At 43.3% G+C, this 21,933-nt stretch overlaps 1 protein-coding gene across 2 annotated transcripts in view; it reads left to right on the plus strand.

Annotated features, from left to right (window-relative positions):
• The window catches only part of PTPRB (protein tyrosine phosphatase receptor type B), a 105,362-nt gene that overhangs the window by 63,990 nt on the left and 19,439 nt on the right, over nt 1-21,933 (plus strand). For both annotated transcript variants that reach the window (XM_007054803.4, XM_007054804.4), the window contains 8 exons: nt 792-1,061; nt 2,069-2,332; nt 3,053-3,316; nt 3,653-3,934; nt 11,729-12,007; nt 15,960-16,109; nt 18,714-18,957; nt 21,114-21,220. In XM_007054803.4, the coding sequence (XP_007054865.2) occupies nt 792-1,061; nt 2,069-2,332; nt 3,053-3,316; nt 3,653-3,934; nt 11,729-12,007; nt 15,960-16,109; nt 18,714-18,957; nt 21,114-21,220 (1,860 nt within the window). The remainder of the gene's footprint in view (nt 1-791; nt 1,062-2,068; nt 2,333-3,052; nt 3,317-3,652; nt 3,935-11,728; nt 12,008-15,959; nt 16,110-18,713; nt 18,958-21,113; nt 21,221-21,933) is intronic.

Here is a 21,933-nt window from a genome sequence, read left to right on the forward strand (position 1 = left end):
GCTGGTCTCTCTGCCTGCTGGGGTCTCTCCCATGCTGAGGAAATTCAAAGTTGGGGAGGTGCAGATGACATATAAAGCTATAAAACTGTATCATTTAGTGGGTTAGCCAGCCTTCCAACATTGCATTCCATGCTCTATACGCTCCCCAAATGTTATTTATTTTAATTTTTTTTAATGAATGTGTGTAATTCTATATAGGGCAGACGCAATGAACAGAGATGCGCATAACAGGCAACTTTTCGAATGCTGTGGGAGTGTTGCACACAGACTGTGAAAGCGAGGTGTTTAGCCAGTTTTATGAAGCAGAGTCTAATAGAAATGACTTCAATTTACCACTATTGGTAGAACAAAAAAAATCTGTCTCTTTAAAAACCCGTTTAATCTAATCTACAAGTTCTAAAGTGCCTTAACCATAATTCATGTCATGACTGCATGGTACATGGTGCAGAGTTAAGGTTGTTTGGGTGCCCTACTGATACATTTCCATAGAAGAACATTCATACTCTTTTTTTTTTTAAGTTTAACCTTCACTTTGAATTTCCAGGAGGTATAATGCCTGGTTTGGAGATAATTACAAGATCCCTGTAATACATCTTACCCTAAATTACGGAAAGTAGTTTTTGTGTAGGAATTCTGTCTGTCTGTGTGCGTGCAAATACACATATATACACCACATGCATCGGTATGTGCCGACATACATAAATATTTTTCACAGTTAATTATGCTAATTCACAAACACATATTAAGTGATACAAAATTAACCTCACAATCTCTTTAATTGTTGTTCCCAGTTCCTTCCTCTGTCCAGGGTTTATTTGCAGATCATGCCTACAGCAGTCATTCCTTATTAGTGACCTGGCACAGTGCTCCTGGAGTGGCTGAGAGATATGACATCCTGCTCTTGACTGAGCAAGGTATCCTTCTGAGCAATAAATCGGAGCCAGCAACTGCTAAACAGCACAAATTTGAAGATTTAATACCAGGCAAGAAGTATAAAGTGCAAATGTTGACAGTCAGCGGTGGGCTCTTCAGCAGCCGAGCAGAAACCGAAGGCCGAACAGGTAGAGCAGTTCAGCATTATTTACAGTATCTGCAGTAAGATATGGTATGAATATAATGATTCATTCAAATATCTAGTTATCCAGAAAGCTCCAATAGGAACCAGTCTCCTTGAATCAATGCATCGTTTTTCTGAGATATGTTTAATGTAAAAAATTGAAAATTGCTTACAAAGGGGTGTGGATTTTCCAGGTTGTAGTGAAGGGATCAGCAGCCTTTGGCACGCGGCCCATCAGGGTAAGTCCCTGGTGGGCCAGGCCAGTTTGTTTACCTGCCGTGTCTGCAGGTTCAGCTGATCGCAGCTCCTACTGGCCTCGGTTTGCCGTTCCAGGCCAATGGGGGCTGCAGGAAGGGTGGCCAGCACATCCCTCGGCCCGCGTCTCTTCCCGCAGCCCACATTGGCCTGAAGTGGCGAACTGCAGCAGTAGGAGTTGCCATCGGCCAAACCCGAGGACGCGGCAGGTAAACAAACAGGCCTGGCCTGCCAGGGCTTTCCCTGATGGGCCACGTGCCAAAGGTTGCTGATCCCTGTTGTAGTGCATTGTATATTGAAGCAGAAAGTTGAGGAGTGTTGCTATAGTTAAGGATCTCTCTGCATGTCCATTATATAGCCATGTTAACTCTTTCTATTGTCTATCCTTAAATTCACCTGGCTTATATAGGATCCTAGCCCCAACTTGAATACAAATATACTGCCAGTGTTGCCAACCTTTTCTCAGGCAAAACTTCACATTGATGTTAAAGGGGAGTTTTGTGTGAGTCTAGACTGGAGGATTGAGCCCCTTGGTTATCATACATATTACATATGTGTTGCTAAATGGCATCTATAACTTACAAAAGTTTTCATCTTGTTTCTGGATGTCATTGTTTTTGTGCTTTTACGTTATATGAATGTAGTTCTCAGTGGCTTAATAGAAACTTCTTCTAGTCATAAGTGTCATTTTAACTGAGATTTAGCTTAGTTACTAGAATCTCTGACATTTTCTCCTGTATTTATCCCTGTTTCCAGTCCCAGCTGCTGTCACAAATCTGAAGGTCACAGAAAACACCAATGGACGCCTGTCATTCAGCTGGACTACCTCCCAGGGAGAACTGGACTCCTATAATATCTTTCTGTACAATCCAGACAAATCCCTCCAGGACAGAATTTCAGGAGACCAGAACCTTCAGCAGTGTTCTTTCCAGAACTTGCGGCAAGGCAGGATGTATAAAATGGTGATTGTTACCCACAGTGGAGAGCTCACAAATGAGTCATCCGTATTTGGAAGAACAGGTAGGAGCATCTAGCAGGATAATCCATCCCCAATGAAATCTTCCTTAAGGACATCGGTGAGCTAATCTAATAGCCAAAAGCTGGTACTAGAGTCTAGTAAAGCTGCTAGAAGTATCCAAGCTGTCTTTATACATCAAAGGCATTATCTAAAAGGAAGCTAAATTCTAAATTATGTGACAACTGTTTTCAGATAATAAATAAGTAAATATTGTCCTAATTTATTATCTGTGGCCCAGTGGTACCTAGGTGTCCCAATCAAGGGCAGGAGCCCTATTGTACTAGAAGCTATATAGGTATAAATAAAAAGACAGTCCTCTGCCCCAAAGAGCTTACAGCACTGGTTTATGATAAGATGCAGCAAGTGGGCAAAACAAACGGGGAAGGGGGAAGACAAGGTGGCTAACAGTGAAATGAAAAAGCTTTTCATGATCAGCACTAGTTTCAGCTTACCATTTGTCTACCCACTGCCAGGTGGCAGGGTGTTGTAGGCATTTGTAAGAGCTATGTTACTCCCCAAAACCTCCTCTAATCTCCCACTACTCCCCCTCCTCCTTCCCCCCCCCCCCCCAACACACACACACACTGAAATTTGTTTCCTGTTTTTTGGCCACCTGTGCTATGTATATCTAGATCTTTATATGGCCACTATCACAGCACTACCGTAGCACTGTTCTTCCCCAAAATGTTCAGTGTGTAGTAACTGTGTACCCTCTCTTTCAGTTCCAGCCCCAGTTATTAATCTCAACAGCTCCAACAGAAACATGACGGGCAGTCTGTGGTTCACCTGGGGACCAGCATCAGGAGATGTAGACTATTATGAACTGAATCTTTATAACCCAAATGGCACACAGAAGGAAACAAGGCATGGGAAAGACCTGAGAGAGTGGCATTTCCTGGGCCTAGTTCCTGGCAGAAAGTACACCCTGGTTGTAGTGACCCACAGCGGTGACCTGACCAATACAGCAAAGACTGAGGGAAGAACAGGTAAAGAACTGCAGTGGCTTTTTGCCCCCAACTGTCAGAATTTACAGCAGTTCATTGATATGTGATGGATTTATTCTGAGATAAGATTTTTATTGCATGAATTATTAAAGGCATAGAAAAGTACAAGTAAGACCATCATAAATAGTATTACATTAATGGCAGGAAATAAATCAGAGTCCGACTGGTTTGTTCGGTGTCCTGTTTCTTATCAATGTTACTGTGCAGAAGCCGGAGAGAAATGAAGAAGTCTAAGATAATGGCTGTTTTGTCTCACACACCCATCCTATGTGCAAATGCCATGAGACTTTTTCTTTTCATTTTGCCTCTTATGTCTAGCACCCAGTCCTCCTAGTGCTGTATCATTTGCTGATGTTGCAAACACCTCCCTGTCAATCACCTGGCTGGGTCCCCCAGACTGGACGGATTATGATGACTTTGAGTTGCAATGGTTCCCGAGAGATCCCCTTACAGTCTTCAACCCGTACAGCAACAGCAGATCCAAGGGACGCATCATGTATGGCCTTCGACCGGGGCGGCTCTATAATTTCAGTGTCAGGAGCGTCAGCGGCAACACCTGGAAGACATACAGTCAATCACTGTCTGGAACTGTGAGAACAAGTAGGAACCCATTTGTTATTGAACCCTTATTGCTCATCTGGAGATGAGGCTGAAACAGTACGGCCAATGAGTTAAATCTTACCCATCCCAATTAAGCATTTATTAATTTCTACTAGTTGACTCAAGAATGTCTGGATATGGAGTCAAGTAGAAATCAAAATGTTCCTTTGTCCTGCCCTACAGCAAGTATGTAAAGATTAGAAATGAACACAAGCTGCAAAATTCAGATCCAGATCAAAACATTCCTGAAATTCTGGACTATTTGGTTCCAGGTTTCGATTTATTATAGAATCAGAAAAATGTAGGGCTGAAAGGGACCTTGAGAAGACATCAAGTCCAGCCCCCTGCATTGAGGTAGGACCAAATAAACCTAGACCATCTCTGACAGGTGTTTGTCTAATCTGTTCTTAAAAACCTCCAAGGATGAGGATTCCACACCCTCCCTTGGAAGCCTGTTCCAAAGTTTATCTAACTTTATGGTTAGCAAGTTTTTCCTAATATCTAACCTAAATCTCCATGATGCAGTTTAAGCCCATTACCTCTTGTCCTATTTCCAGTGGACATGAAAAACAATTGATCGCTGTCCCCTTTATAACAGCCCTTACCATAGTTGAAGACTGTTATCAGGTCTCTGCTCAGTCTTTATTTCTGAAGACTAAAAATGCACAGGGTTTTTTTAACTTCCTCAAAGGTCAGGTTTTCTAAGCCTTTTCTCAATTTTTGCTGCTCTGCTCTGGCCTGTCTGCTGATTCAGATCCAAACTTCTTTGAAGTTCAGGATTATTTAGATTCTGAAATTTGGAGTGGGTCCATCAAGATATTTTGAGCAATCAAAAAGGAAGTGTGTCCCTGGGGCACAAGAAGGCCTTGGGTATAGTAAATCTGAAAAAATAAAGTCAAAGAGTTCCTTTCCTCTTAATAGCTGTTTGTCAATGTTTGTGGCTTCCACCCATATTTATCTGAGTCCAGCTGATCTCATTAACAGTCTGATGAGAAGACTGCCCTGAAGTGGACAGAATAGCTAAACCATGGGGAACATTTTGGAACATACAGTAATTTGTACTTTGGGTCATATGTTGTACCTCACATGGTGTAACTAAAACACATATTTTGCACAGTGAAATACATACTTCATAGACATGCCCTGTTGAGATGGACATTTCATATGTTACACAGGAAACCAGATTCACACATAATTCATATGACTTGTCCTCTCAGCCTTGAGAGGACTGTGTTGTGGTTTCCATTTCTGATTATTCAGCTGAACTACTAGTCTTGTGATAAACTGCAGATTCGAACTGCTAAATGTAGACTAGACGGCCTAAACTTTCATTTTTGTTTCTTTGCATGTTACACCTTGAAAATATTTTAAGAGGCAAAATAGCAAATTTTTGCCACTTGAATTCAAAGTGCTAATTGGAGAAGTAAAAGGATAATAAAGATGTTAGCTGCTATGCTTCTTCCCCTAATCACATCAGGAGGCAGTGAAACTGCAGCAAAAAGTCTTATTAGTGATAAGAAAAGGAGCACTAGTGGCACCAGCTACAGCTCACTTCATGCTCAAATATATTGGTTAGTCTCTACGGTGCCACAAGTACTCCTTTTCTTTTGGCGAATACAGACTAACACGGCTGCTACTCTGAAACCTGTTATTAGTGATAGTGCCATGTAGAGGGGCAAGGGGAATGGAAAGGGCATTCATATGCACACACCATTTAGCCCTGTTAGCTTTCTTCCACAAAAGACCTGCAAAACTGGGCTATGTTTGCAAAGGAGTTGGGCCCAGGGGGTGGATGAGAGGAGCCATGAAAAAGCTATGCTAAGTGACATACATAGAGAGAGAGATATTTGGTGAAGATTTTGGTCTATACTTTGCGGGGGGTGGGGGGAGGAGTGAGTGTGTACGTGAGTGTACATATACACACAGAGTATGGCTCAAAATCTTAACCAAAAAAATTAACTATGTACTCTGTGACTTCTCTCAGTGGAAATTCATACCTGATATAAGTGGGTGGAAATCACAGGGTCACATTCTAGAAGGAAAATACTGTCACTTTTGTTCCTGCAGAGGTCTGTGATCAGTTTGTTCCTTGCATTGATTTTATGCTGGAGGGAAATGTAAAGGCCTTAACATTACGGGCATGTTTATTAGGTAGGGTCACTGTACTCCTTAGCTGATACTTTGCAACTGTAAGATGATTTGTTTCAAAAAGAGTGATCCAGCCAAGATTTTCAGAAGTGATTGATGGTTTGGGATGCCCCAGTCTCGAAACTTTTTAAGTGGGCCTAATTTTCAGAAAGTGCTAAGCACCTACCCTCTGAAAATCTGGCCACTTTAAGGTGTCAGAAGTTAGTACCTATAATTATTCATCACTTTTGAAAAATTTGGCCTTTTTACATTTAGCATCTCAGAGGACAACGGTGGTTAGACCAGAGGTCGGCAACCTTCAGCAAACGGCTCATCGGGGTAATCTGCTGGCGGGCTGCGAGACATTTTGTTATGTTGACCGTCTGCAGGCATGGCTCCCGCAGCTCCCAGTGACTGCGGTTTGCCATTCCTGGCCAATCGGAGCTGCGGGAAGCAGCGGGCCACAGGGATGTGCTGGCTGCCACTTCCCACAGCTCCAATTGGCCAGGAACAGCAAACAGCAGCCACAGGGAGCTGCGGGGGGCTGTGCCTGTAGACGCTCAATGTAAACAAAATGTCTCACGGCCTGCCAGTGGATTACCCTGATGGGCCGCGTGCTGAAGGTTGCCAACGCCTGGGTTAGAACTTTTTCCAAGTATTATACAAATGTTTTTAGTTGGTTGGTTTTTGGTTTTGGGGTGTTTTTTTCTTTTACATGTATCTCTAGCTTTTCACCTTGAAAGTTAGAGTTTGACAATGGTGCCTTGATTTAATTTCATTTTTGTGCTGTGTCAAAATGTGTTCCTTTAATTAGAACTTTTTAAATGATCTTATATTATTTACAAAAAGAAAAGGAGTACTTGTGGAACCTTAGAGACTAACAAATTTATTTGAGCATAAGCTTTCGTGAGCTATAGCTCACTTCATCGGATGCATTTGGTGGAAAATACAGTGGGGAGATTTATATACATAGAGAACATGAAACAATGGGTGTTACCATACACACTGTAATAAGAGTGATCAGTTAAGGTGAGCAGGAGAGTGGGGGCGGGAAAAAACCTTTTGTAGTGATAATCAAGGTGGGCCATTTCCAGCAGTTGACAAGAACGTCTGAGGAACAGTGGGGGGTGGAGGGGAATAAACATTGGGAAATAGTTTTACTTTGGGTAATGACCCATCCACTCCCAGTCTCTATTCAAGCCTAAGTTAATCGTATCCAGTTTGCAAATTAATTCCAATTCAGCAGTTTCTCATTGGAGTCTGTTTTTGAAGTCTTTTTGTTGAAGAATAGCCACTTTTAGGTCAGAAATCGAGTGACCAGAGAGATTGAAGTGTTCTCCGACTGGTTTATGAATGTTATAATTCTTGACATCTGATTTGTGTCGATTTATTCTTTTACGTAGAGACTGTCCAGTTTGACCAATGTACATGGCAGAGGGGCATTGCTGGCACATGATGGCATATATCACATTGGTAGATGTGCAGGTGAACAAGCTTCTGATAGTGTGGCTGATGTGATTAGGTCCTATGATGGTGTCCCCTGAATAGATATGTGGACACAGTTGGCAACGGGCTTTGTTGCAAGGATAGGTTCCTGGGTTAGTGGTTCTGTTGTGTGGTATGTGGTTGCTGGTGAGTATTTGCTTCAGGTTGGGGGGCTGTCTGTAAGCAAGGACTGGCCTGTCTCCCAAGATCTGTGAGAGTGGTGGGTCTTCCTTCAGGATAGGTTGTAGATCCTTGATGATGCGTTGGAGAGGTTTTAGTTGGGGGCTGAAGGTGATGGCTAGTGGTGTTCTGTTATTTTCTTTGTTGGGCCTGTCCTGTAGTAGGTGACTTCTGGGTACTCTTCTGGCTCTGTCAAACTGTTTCTTCACTTCAGCAGGTGGGTATTGTAGTTGTAAGAATGCTTGATAGAGATCTTGTAGGTGTTTGTCTCTGTCTGAGAGGTTGGAGCAAATGCGGTTGTATCGTAGAGCTTGGCTGTAGACAATGGATCGTGTGGAGTGGTCTGGATGAAAGCTGGAGGAGTGTAGGTATGCATAGCGGTCAGTAGGTTTACGGTATAGGGTGGTGTTTATGTGACCATCGCTTATTAGCATCGTAGTGTCCAGGAAGTGGATCTCTTGTGTGGATTGGTCCAGGCTGAGGTTGATGGTGGGATGGAAATTGTTGAAATCATGGTGGAATTCCTCAAGGGCTTCTTTTCCATGGGTCCAGATGATGAAAATGTCATCAATGTAGTGCAAGTAGAGTAGGGGCATTAGGGGACAGAGCTGAGGCAGCGTTGTTCTAAGTCAGCCATAAAAATGTTGGCATACTGTGGGGCCATGCGGGTATCCATGGCAGTGCCGCTGATTTGACGGTATACATTGTCCCCAAATGTGAAATAGTTATGCGTGAGGACAAAGTCACAAAGTTCAGCCACCAGGTTTGCCGTGACATTATCAGGGATACTGTTCCTGACGGCTTGTAGTCCATCTTTGTGTGGAATGTTGGTGTAGAGGGCTTCTACATCCATAGTGGCCAGGATGGTGTTTTCAGGAAGAACACCGATGGATTGTAGTTTCCTCAGGAAGTCAGTGGTGTCTCGAAGATAGCTGGGAGTGCTGTAGCATAGGGCCTGAGGAGGGAGTCTACATAGCCAGACAATCCTGCTGTCAGGGTGCCAATTCCTGAGATGATGGGGCATCCAGGATATCCAGGTTTATGGATCTTGGGTAGCAGATAGAATACACCAGGTCGGGGTTCCAGGGGTGTGTCTGTGCGGATTTGTTCTTGTGCTTTTTCAGGGAGTTTCTTGAGCAAATGGTGTAGTTTCTTTTGGTAACCCTCAGTTGGATCAGAGGGTAATGGCTTGTAGAAAGTGGTGTTGGAGAGCTGCCTAGCAGCCTCTTGTTCATATTCTGACCTATTCATGATGACGACAGCACCTCCTTTGTCAGCCTTTTTGATTATGATGTCAGAGTTGTTTCTGAGGCTGTGGATGGCATTGTGTTCTGCACGGCTGAAGTTATGGGGCAAGTGATGCTGCTTTTCCACAATTTCAGCCCGTGCACGTCGGCGGAAGAACTCTATGTAGAAGTCCAGTCTGTTGTTTCGACCTTCAGGAGGAGTCCACCCAGAATCCTTCTTTTTGTAGTCTTGGTAGCAAGGTCTCTGTGGGTTAGTACGTTGTTCAGAGGTGTGTTGGAAATATTCCTTGAGTCGGAGACGTCAAAAATAGGATTCTAGGTCACCACAGAACAGTATCATGTTCATGGGGGTGGAGGGGCAGAAGGAGAGGCCCCGAGATAGGACAGATTCTTCTGCTGGGCTAAGAGTATAGTTGGATAGATTAACAATATTGCTGGGTGGGTTTAGGGAACCACTGTTGTGGCCCCTTGTGGCATGTAGTAGTTTAGATAGTTTAGTGTCCTTTTTCTTTTGTAGGGAAGCAAAGTGTGTGTTGTAAATGGCTTGTCTAGTTTTTGTAAAGTCCAGCCACAAAGAAGTTTGTGTGGAAGGTTGTTTTTTTATGAGAGTATCCAGTTTTGAGAGCTCATTCTTAATCTTTCCCTGTTTGCTGTAGAGGATGTTGATCAGGTGGTTCCGCAGTTTCTTTGAGAGCGTGTGGCACAAGCTGTCAGCATAGTCTGTGTGGTATGTAGATTGTAATGGATTTTTTACCTTCAGTCCTTTTGGTATGATGTCCATCTGTTTGCATTTGGAAAGGAAGATGATGAACCTTGTATTTTTGCTACAAGGAGCTGAGGGGTAAATTACTAATTCCTGCTATTTTAGCTGCCTCTTTTGCAATGTACAGTATTTGGTTCTTCAGCTGTAATGTATTTCTTTGGACAACTGTGGAAAATAAGGCTGAAAGGAAAAAGAGAAGTTTATAAATAACACGTTAAACATTTGTGTCTTTCACTTTAGAGTTCAGAGTAACAGCCGTGTTAGTCTGTATTCGCAAAAAGAAAAGGAGTACTTGTGGCACCTTAGAGACTAACCAGTTTATTTGAGCATAAGCTTTCGTGAGCTACAGCTCACTTCATCGGATGCATACTGTGGAAAGTGTAGAAGATCTTTTTATATACACACAAAGCATGAAACAATACCTCCTCCCACCCCACTCTCCTGCTGGTAATAGCTTATCTAAAGTGATCACTCTCCTTACAATGTATATGATAATCAAGTTGGGCCATTTCCAGCACAAATCCAGGACTTGCCTGTCTCCCAAGATTTGTGAGAGTGTTGGGTCATCCTTCAGGATAGGTTGTAGATCCTTAAAAATGCGTTGGAGGGGTTTTAGTTGGGGGCTGAAGGTGATGGCTAGTGGCGTTCTGTTATTTTCTTTGTTAGGCCTGTCCTGTAGTAGGAGACTTCTGGGAACTCTTCTGGCTCTATCAGTCTTGCCTACAGACAGCCCCCCAACCTGAAGCAAATACTCACCAGCAACCACATACCACACAACAGAACCACTAATCCAGGAACCTATCCTTGCAACAAAGCCCGTTGCCAACTGTGCCCACATATCTATTCAGGAGACACCATCACAGGGCCTAATAACATCAGCCACACTATCAGAGGCTCGTTCACCTGCACATCCACCAATGTGATATATGCCATCATGTGCCAGCAATGCCCCTCTGCCATGTACGTTGGTCAAACTGGACAGTCTCTACGTAAAAGAATAAATGGACACAAATCAGATGTCAAGAATTATAACATTCATAAACCAGTTGGAGAACACTTCAATCTCTCTGGTCACGCGATTACAGACATGAAAGTTGTGATATTACAACAAAAAAACTTCAAATCCAGACTCCAGCGAGAAACTGTTGAATTGGAATTCATTTGCAAATTGGATACAATTAACTTAGGCTTGAATAGAGACTGGGAGTGGCTAAGTCATTATGCAAGGTAACCTATTTCCCCTTGTTTTTTCCTACCCCCTCCCCCCCCAGATGTTCCTGTTAAACCCTGGATTTGTGCTGGAAATAGCCCAACTTGATTATCATACACATTGTAAGGAGAGTGATCACTTTAGATAAGCTATTACCAGCAGGAGAGTGGGGTGGGAGGAGGTATTTTTTCATGCTTTGTGTGTATATAAAAAGATCTTCTACACTTTCCACAGTATGCATCCGATGAAGTGAGCTGTAGCTCACGAAAGCTTATGCTCAAATAAATTGGTTAGTCTCCAAGGTGCCACAAGTACTCCTTTTCTTTTCACTGTAGAGTGTGTGCTATATGATATGGACATTTCATTGTAAGAAGTATGCATTTCAATTACGCTGTATGATGAGGGGTTTTTTTTAACTAGATTTAAGCTCCAGTTGTACCATAGTTCTAATAATATGTTGGATTCCTATTGCACCTTTCTTCAGAAGATCTGAAAAGTTTTTTTACAGTTAATTACTGACGAGTCACAGTTCTTTGGAGGTCGAAGGCATTAATTCAGTTTACAGAGATAAAATGAGGTCAAGTGACTTGCCTAAAATCTTTCAGCAAGTGTGCGGTAGAGCTAGGAATCCTGACTCTTAGTCCCTTTGCTCTAATTAAATTATTAATTTAGACTCGAGTGCTAAGAATGATGGCCAAGCCATAGAGTAAGCACAAAATGTATAATGCATGTCCTCTGTTACATTACGCTTCAACTTTTCAACCTCTCCCCTCCATCTTTAGGACCAGACAGAATACAAAACCTTCACTGCCGGCCACAAAACTCTACTGCCATTGCATGTTCCTGGACCCCGCCTGACTCTGACTTCGATGGATATAGTATTGAGTGCAAAAAAATGGACACTGGAGAAGTTGAGTTTTCCAAAAGGATCGAGAAAGAAAAATCTTTGCAAAACATCATGATGCTAGTACCCCACAAGAGATACTTGGTGTCCATCAAAGTGCAGTCTTCAGACATGACTAGTGAGGTAGTTGAAGACAGCACCATCACTATGATAGACCGTAAGTCCTTGATGTATCAAATACATAGGTACAGTGGCGTGGAGGGAGAAGGTGAACAGGAATAAGCTATCATCTGGTCCTGTTGGTTAGTCAGCAGACTTTTCGACCTCCAGACCTGCCTGTTGTGTCACACCAGCCGCCGAAATGTGTGACCAAAATGGGGAACACCTGTGTTTAGTTGCACGCTGTGCCAGATTATAAGGCTCTTAAACTATAAAACTTCTTTAAAGGATTTTTTATCACTGTGTGAATCTTATTGTAAAACTGGTTTATTTGACTCACGCAGTGAGAACAAACTTGAAAACAAGTTTTATAATCTGTCAGTCATGGCACAACATGCAGCCTACAACTGACCCTTTGTTCTCCTCTGGGTTTGCCTCTTTGCTGCCCCCTGGTGCTTTCCTCTCACCAAATGCCATCGCCAAGTCAAAATAGTGGGAAGCCACTTAGAGCCTTCAGGAAGTTGGGGCAGTGGCTCTTCTTCAGGCTTTACTCCCTCTTCTCTCAGATGATGAGTTTGCGTCGGGCAGTGGAGATGAAGGAGGAGCACTGCTCTGCAGACTCCTCCCAGACTCCCCTGTGGCTCCTCCCTTGGGCTGCAGATGGGTGGTAAATGGCAGCTTGCAGCTACTCAACAACATACACAAGGAGGGAGGTACTGCCAGCCCGCATGGTACTGCCCTGTGCATGGTGATGTCTCTCTCCACTGTGCACAAGCCACTCACAGGAATCTCCTTCTCCCTTCTGCACCTTGGCTGGTCAGCAGCTGCTGCTGACACTCAAGTTGTGGCAATCCATGGGTCACCTCCAGTCTGTGTGGTACAGCATGACAGAGAGCCTTAATTACCCCCAAGGCCAAATGTTCCACGAAGTATAGTATGATTGAGAGGTCTGGTCACCAGTCCCCCCTTGGCTGCATAGAGCCAAGGAGAACTACAAAGTCCAGTCACTAAAAACCCCTACAAATCCTACACCGAGCAATAAGGGGTTAATAAGCTAATGGAGACTCAGCTGAGAGATGTCAGAATTGGAGGGAGGAACTTAAAAGGGAGAAACCCACCTCAGCTGATGACAAATCAGGGAGGAGAGCAAATCTTGGAAAAACGGATGGCTGAATGCAGGAGCCCCATTGGGCAACCACTGCCCAATGGTCCCTTCCTGAAGGAAGGGAGGACCTGATGCTGACTCACCTTAAAAGGAGACTGTTCCTCTCTGTTGGTGAACTCGGATTAGGGCCACAGCCTGATGAGTGCCCTCTGAAGGAAGAGAACTTTAACCCAGCTTTGGGACCATTCGTTTGTGTCAATTCCTCTTTCTTCTGTTCATTGACAACCCTGGCAGGTTATCTGGTGTCCAGCCACTGGTCTGGGCCTCTTAGGACTGGAACTGGGAATGGTAAAACCACCCAGACATTCCAGAGCTGTGACCCCAATGATTGCTGGGGCCCTGCCCAGAGCCTGGGAAAAAAGAACATGGTAAAACCCACCCTTCACATGAATTGCAACCAAGCCCTGTCTCTTCTCTACTGCAAGAGATGCTATGAGTTCAGATAAAATCAGAGATAACCTGAGCATCACCAGATACAGCAACAGAACCTCTTTGAAGGCTTAACTGTTCTCCATTATTTTCATTTTTAGACATCTCTGCACTATCAAGTTCTGGTTCAGCCTGGAAGCAGGATTGTCTAAATACCATGAGGGAGCCAGCTCTCCCAAGAATTCCAGACTGGTCTTACAGATGGAAGATATCTGGCTAGGCTTCAAATAAGCTTGTGAACTATTGGTTCCTTATCCACACCGAAACCCTTTAAATTTTGGTCATGACTATTAAACAGTAGATACTGATATAGTATATGTGGCTATATAGGTTATTGAAAACATTGAGCTGCGATCTCTATTACAGTGCTCTAGTGTTCCATTGAGAGGCTTGCATCAGATATACTTTATTCCCCCCCCACTCTTTTTCCGTTTCCATTTCATAGAATCATAGACCTGGAAGGGACCTCGAGAGGTCATCTAGTCCAGTCCCCTGCACTTAAGGCAGGACTAAGTATTATCTAGACCATCCCTGACAGGTGTTTGTCCAACCTGCTCTTAAAAATCCCCAATGATGGAGATTCCACAACCTCCCCTAGGCAATTTATTCCAGTGCTTAACCACTCTGACAGGAAGTTTTTCCTAATGTCCAACCTAAACCGCCCTTGCTGCAATTTAAGCCCATTGTTTCTTGTCCTGTCCTCAGAGGTTAAGAACAATTTTTCTCCCTCCTCCTTGTAACAACCTTTTATGTACTTGAAAACTGTTATCATGTCCCCTCTCTGTCTTCTCTTCTCCAGACTAAACAAACCCAGTTTTTTCAATCTTCCCACATAGGTCATGTTTGCTAGACCTTTAATCATTTGTGTTGCTCTTCTCTGGACTTTCTCAAATTTGTGCACATCATTCCTGAAATGTGGCACCCAGAACTGTACACAATACTCTAGTTGAGGCCTAATCAGCGTGGAGTAGAGTGGAAGAATTACTTCTTGTGTCTTGCTTATAACACTCCTGCTAATACATCCCAGAATGATGTTTGCTTTTTTTGCAACAGCATTACACTGTTGACTCATATTTAGCTTGTGATCCACTATGACCCTCAGACCCCTTTCCGCAGTACTCCTTCCTAGGCAGTCATTTCCCATTTTCTGTGTGTGCAACTGATTGTTCCTTCCTAAGTGGAGTACTTTGCATTTTTCCTTATTGAATTTCATCCTGTTTACTTCAGACCATTTCTCGAGTTTGTCCAGATCATTTTGAATTTTAATCCTATCCTCCAAAGCACTTGCAACCCCGCCCAGCTTGGTATCATCTGCAAACTTTATAAGTGTACTCTCTATGCCATTATCTAAATCATTGATGAAGATATTGAACAGAACCAGACCCAGAACCGATCCCTGCAGGACCCCACTCGTTATGCCCTTCCAGCATGACTGTGAACCACTCATAACTACTCTCTAGGGACGATTTTCCAACGAGTTATGCACTCACCTTATAGTAGCTCCGTCTAGGTTGTATTTCCCGTTTAGTTCCTGATGTATCACTGTTCAACATATAGCTTGTTTAGACATATGGCAGATACAAATGCCAGTTCCCTATGGAAGCCATACTATAAATCTGATATCAGATCGTCTATATGTAAATACTTTGCTTAATTGACTCAGTGTCGTGTTTTGTTTCTTGGACATTGTTTATTGTTTGATTTGATGTGAGAGGGAGAAATCTAGATGTTTCAAAGCAAATGTCTATCTGCAGCCTCAGTGGTCTCAAAGTACCCGGATTGAACCCACCTCTGAAAATGCTATTTTAGCAGCTATAGTTTAAGACTGCATGGATTTAATGAGACATTAATGTAATCCTGGGCAGCTTCTGCAAAAAATCCTACTGTAAGGAGCTGCCTCTGTAATTATGTTTAAAACACCACTGGTCTGTTATGTCTTCTGGCAGCTTCTCTGCTGGAGAGGGATACACTTTGGGCAGGTCTACACTACAGCAGGGATCGACGCTCTGAGATCGATCCACCAGCAGTCGATTTAGCGGGTCTAGTAAAGACCCGCCAAATCAACTGCAGATCGCTCTCCAGTCGACCCCTGAACTCTACCCCTGACGAGAAGAGTAAGGTAAGTTGACGGGAGATTTTCTCCCATCAGCCCCCTGCTGTGTAGACCCCACGGTAACTCGACCTAAGGTACGTTGACTCCAACTACATTATTCACGTAGCTGGAGATGCGTAGCATAGGTCAACTTACCGCGGTAGTGTAGATATAGCATTTGTGACTGCAAAGAGTATAATATGAGAGACATTGGGTCTAAATGAGTTTTGTTGAGATTTGCACATCATTTGCTGTTATTATGTAATTAAAAATATATAGATGGTGATGTACTTTCTTTCGCCCTCCCTCTCTCTTCTTTTCCAGGCCCCCCTCCTCCACTTCCCCACATCCGAGTAAACAAAAAGGATGCACTCATTACCAAATCTTCCATCAACTTTACTTTCAACTGCAGCTGGTTCAGTGACACCAATGGAGCTGTGAAATACTTTACTGTGGTTGTGAGAGAGGCTGATGGTAAGTTTTTATGAATTAATAGGTTTCTTTCTGTAACCCGTATTAACACAAGCAGTGTATTTGTCCTCATCTCCTGGCCAGATTTCAGAAGAGGTGTATGGATCTGCTTCTGCCAATGAACCTGGTCCTTTAACTCAGCAGGGAGAGGCTTTTAGATCCAGAGGTCTATAGATTCATAGATACTAAGGTCAGAAGGGACATTATGATCATCTAGTCTGACCTCCTGCACAACGCAGGCCACAAAATTTCACCCACCCACTCCTGCGAAAAACCTCTCACCTATGTCTGAGCTATTGAAATCCTCAAATCGTGGTTTAAAGACTTCAAGGAGCAGAGAATCCTCCCGCAAGTGACTCGTGCCCCATGCTATAGAGGAAGGCGAAAAACCTCCAGGGCCTCTGCCAATCTACCCTGGAGGAAAATTCCTTCCCGACCCCAAATATGGCGATCAGCTAAACCCTGAGCATATAGGCAAGATTCACCAGCCAGGTACTACAGAAAATTCTTTCCTGGGTAACTCAGTTCCCACCCCATCTAATATCCCATCACAGGCCATTGGGCCTATTTACCATGAATATTTAATTACCAAAACCATGTTATCCCATCATACTATCTCCACTGGCACCATAGTTAAGGACAGAGTTTTACTTCAATCTCTGGGATGTTACCATCCACATGTTTGGACAGTTTCCTTACTTAGAAGATGAGAGAACTCAAAGCAAATGTCTCAGAGAATAGAAATGGGATAGATTGTCTTGCTATGCACTGATTCAATAACGTAGTTTAGGCACTAACTTGAAGCAGGTAAGAGTGCATCTCAGCTTCAGTCTCTGTTGCCTTCAGTGTTGCCTGCTAAGCCGTTATTAGAAAACAAAGGTAGCTTACAGTCTGAACAAAATGATTCATGTTGTTTATTTCATGAGGCAAATTGCTCTCACATACACCAGTGTAAATGGAAGCAGAAAATGTCCCCATATAGTGCATATATATTTCCTTCCTTGTGCTATCCTGTAGAGAAGAAGAGTGGCCTTGCAGTTAAAGCCCTAAACTAGGACTCAGGAGGTCTGAGTTTAATTTTTGACATTGCCACAAGCCCCCTTTGTGACCTTGTGTAAGTCACTTAACCATTCCGCTGTGTCTCTGTTCCCAGGTAAAAATAATCCTTTTTTTCTCCCACCCTGTGTCGTTCTTGTCTAGTCAGAGTGTAAGCTCTTTGGGGGCAGGGACTGTTTCTCACTATATATTGGTACAGTGCCTAGCACAGCTGACCCTTTTAGGCACTATCATAAAGAATAAAAAATCGGGATTCATTTCTGGGGACTACAATCATTTCCTATTGCAACTATTCTCTGTACCCACTGGCTACTTTTTTTTTTACCCCCTGTGGAAGGAGGCAGATGGCGGGGGGGGGGGAGCTGGGGGGGCAGAATTATGCAGCAGAGGTGATTCACACAACCTTCTCAAGGCATCAGACCCTCCCTGTGCCCACTGTTCTAGAATGGGATCTAGAAGAGATATAGCAAACTGCCCTGAGTTATCTAGCCAAGCAAGCCAGCATCGATCCAAAAATGTCCCCATAGACCAACATGCAGTGTGCGTTCAAATAGAAGGCAGTGTGCCTGAAACACCCTGAGCTAGGCTCAGTCCAAAAATACTAAGGGTTTGTCTAAATTGGAGCTGGGAATGACACCTCCAGCTCCAGGTAGACATACCCATGCTAGCTGTGATTGAGATAGCACACTAACAAGTGGAGCAAATGGTGGTTCCCATCTGACACCCTGTGTTCAGCTACGGCTCTGCTGTTATTTTCAGCACACTAGAGTGATCAGAGCTGGCATGGGCATGTCTATTCCAGCTGGGAATGACACCTCCAGCTGCTGTGTAGACATACCCTAAGACTTAATTTCAGGAATTGTGCCACAAGTCAGCAGTTTGTAGACCATCACTCACTTAAGAAAAGCACAGAGTGTTTCTTTAGGACTCTCAGTAATTTGAGTCTGTAGAGGTCTCTGTAAAGAAGGGGCTTGCATGTGGCTTAACAATTTTGAAGACAGTATAGCATAGTCTTTATCAGACTGTAAGAAGCTTTTTAAACCACAGTGCCAGGTTGCTTTGAAACACAGAATTTCCTATCTGTAGGAATTTGCTGTTTGCTGTAGGAATCTGCTGCGTTCTGCTTCTTCTCCTGGGGATCAGATTACCACACCAGACCAGCTGTTGTTTGTAAAGATAACATAGCTACTAATGACCCCTGCAGTTAAAGTTAATAATAACAGTTTGTATATTGTGTGTTTCTTCCATAGACCTTCAGGTGTGTTACAAAGGAAGGTAATTTGGCAGATGGGAAAACGGAGGCTCAGAGGGCAGTGACTTGCCTATGGTCATACAACAGTTTAGGGTCAAGGCTGGAAATAGATTCCTGGTAGCTAATTCCCAGTCCCGTGCTCTATTCACTAGACCATGTTACCTCCCAGACAAAGTACAGAAGTTTGTCAAGTGTTAAATATGTCTATTGATGCCCTCGGCCTTAGATACTTACTGCACTAATAGCACGAGAGCTGTGGCATATGATGTGCAATTTTTTTTTACCATTTTTTTTCCTAGGCAGTGAAGAGCTGAAGCCAGATCAGCAGCACCCGTTACCTTCCTACTTGGAATACAAACATAACAATTCCGTACGTGTCTATCAGACCAACTATTTCGCAAGCAAATGTGCTGAAAACCTTGACAGCAACTATAAGAGCTTTGACATTAAGCTTGGAGCTGAGATGGAAAGTCTGGGAGGAAAATGTGATCCCAATCAGCAGAAATTCTGTGACGGGCCACTGAAACCCAGGACTGCCTACAGGTTAGATTTATTGTGGTAATTTTGCTGTGTGAGATGTGCTGTATTATTAGGTACTATGCTATCTCGATGCCTGATGTACTTGAGCTGCCGTAGATTAATAACCTGTGTTACATGGTGTTCTCTGTGTTGTACTGTGCAATTTATAAAAGCTTTGTCCCTGCCCCATCTCATATTTAATGTATAAACAGTTCCTTCACCAGCCTGGAAATGCTACAATTCATTATGTGCAAAACTCCATGCAGTGAAAAGGCCTCTTTATCTCTTTTACTTTGATGGGGAACTTTGCTACAGTTGCTAATTTCTCTGTGGAGAGACTTAAGGGCTGGATCAGCAGCTGAGTCAGGGAAGCATTCGGGACAGGTAAAACGGGAGAGCAGGAGATGCAAAGGTAGTTTTGTGTTCCTCTAATTCTGTGGACAGGCTCCACCAGGCCAATCTGCTGGTGCAGATTAGAGCAACCCAAAGGCCATTCTACCCTGTGCCAGCTTCCAACAGACTCAGGAAGCCTGTACAGTAGCTGTGGCTGACCAGGACAAAGGGAAGATTTAGCCACAGTCGGGCATGGTGTGGGAGCTGCTAGAGCACCTGTACACCTCCTGTTGCATCCTCTACACTGGCATGAACCTCCAAGGGCTGAATCCAATTACCTTAAGGCCACTTTGCACCTAGGGAACAGCAGAAAGCAGCTGCAGTGTGACCCAGCATCTAGGCCTTAGATTTTAGCCAAAAACTAGAGTATTTGAAGTAATATCCCCAAACAATTATGATTTGTATTTCAGACAAACTGGATACCATGTACATTTATGTAGAAGCTGCAGCTTCACATTAAATGTAATTACTTTTCCCTGCTGCATTAAATCAAGCTTAGCTACTAAATGTGGACTATTAAAAACTTAATGGGGCAGTTGTGCAATTGAAGTGAAAGCAGCTTTCAAGTGGGCTCTAGCTGGGTTCAGTGGAAATTATGCCCACTTATCCCTACTCAGAATGAGACCTACTGTGAGTAAAGATTTCTACCTCTTAACTTCTTTGATTCTAAATTCTATCAGCTGGCCAGCAGGAACCTCCACAACAGGTTACCAAAGCCACAATGAGAGCTGAGTGACTAGATCAACAAACCTTTCACAGACACTCATTTCAGCTTTTTAATGAATTTGCTTGCATTTCATTTGAGCTCCTTTTGCTTTCTGTGAATGCTCTTAGAAATGAGTTTGCTGAGAGGAAAATTCATGGACTTAAACAGTGAATTTCAATTGAATGTTGCAGAATTTTTTATTTTGTTCATTGTGTGTATCTGTATCAGAAACCTGCTTAACAACTACGTTCATCCAGTCAAAGAACAGAAGCTTACCAGGTGACCATGTGTCCAATCAAATCAATGTGTTCATGTGAACAGATTTGTTGATGAATTTTCAGTGACAAATTTTTGGCAATCAGGAGCTTGTGAAAATAGCAAAGACCTAAATCCAACAAAGACGCCGCTCACTGTGATTAGTTTGTCCAGCTCATGGGACTACTTTCATGATCCCCAGGAGCCTAAGGTGGTAAAGACCCAATCCTGAAAACATTTATGCACATAAGTAGTCCATTTACAGGCCTAATATCAGGAGAGATGGAAGTAGGTCCTGAATATGACTATTCACATGCAAAGGTGTGTGCAGGATCAGAAGCATAGAATGTAATCCAAATCCAAGACCCCATATGATAGTACTGAGGGCAGTTATATCCATAGATCAGCTAGTCAGCAGTTTTTTTGGCTTACTGCAGCCCTATACAAAAAACACACTGTGATATATAAGCCTTCCCTCTGATCACAGAGTTAGGCAGAAATTTTTTTTCCCCAAGTTTAATATGGTGTATCACCTAGTATCTAGTCCTTCTTTCATTTTCCCCACATATTGTTGAGCAAAAGATACTAAAAAATGGAATGAACTGCTGAGGTGCTAAAAATATTGGCTTTGAAACTCTCACTAAAGCAGAAGCTGAACAACAAAAGGTATAACAATAACAGTAGTTAGAAGACACAGGAAATGTACTTAGTAAATATTGTCCAGAAGCCCTGTTTTGTGATTTTGCTATTTCTGTGTTAACCTTTAGTTTTCTCCTGTTTGATACCAACTCCCAAAAAGATCTAATAAACCCTTCTGCTTTTCCAGAATCAGTATCCGAGCTTTCACCCAGCTCTTTAGTGAAGACCTGAGGGAATTCACTGAGCCACTCTTCTCAGATACCTTTTTCTCTTTACCAATCACTACTGAGTCAGGTGAGTTTCTCCTTTATTCTATACTAACTGTACCAGTTACATGGGTATGACACCCATTGGTGCTGGAGTGGGTAGGAGAGAGCAGCAAGGACCTTGTTGCTGAACTGAGTTACTTTGAGATTAAGCTCTCCGCCAGTTAATATTCGGTATTCAGCACTGTCGGTTAAAACAGTAGCTGTGATGTTTCCCCTTCCATCCATGATTTCCTTCTGAAGTACAAAACTTCCTACAAATTATAGGCGTTTGCTTTAAAAGGGAGCCAGAGAGAGAAAGAGCAAGGACTGTGCAGCATCCTTTGGGATAGAAATAATACATAAGGCTAGATTCTCCGGTCTGCTTTCTGCCACTCAAGCTGCTCAAAGTGGACAGAAATGGCTAGTGGAAATTTCCCTTGGTGCAGGGGAGCTCTCTTCTGGTGTGAGAGATGGTATAACCACCTCCTGCACCTGCTGTCCCATGTGTCCAGGGTGTAGGAGAGATGTCAGAGGTGGGAGGGAGGTGTGGTGGAACTATGCTGATCCTTCACCGTGTAAGGTCACCTAGGGACTTTATGCCAGTGGCATGAGTTAGACCTGCTCCTCAGCAACTCTTGACTTATGCCGTGGCCAAGCAGCACAGGATCAGGGAGCCACAACCAGCCCCCTGTGTTCCCCGGTCTCAGCTATGGTGGAGCAATAGGCCAGTAGGTTATAAATTGTTTGGGAAGGAACACA

The sequence above is a fragment of the Chelonia mydas genome, chromosome 1, assembly GCF_015237465.2.
Source record: "Chelonia mydas isolate rCheMyd1 chromosome 1, rCheMyd1.pri.v2, whole genome shotgun sequence".
In the NCBI taxonomy this organism is placed as follows: domain Eukaryota; kingdom Metazoa; phylum Chordata; order Testudines; family Cheloniidae; genus Chelonia; species Chelonia mydas.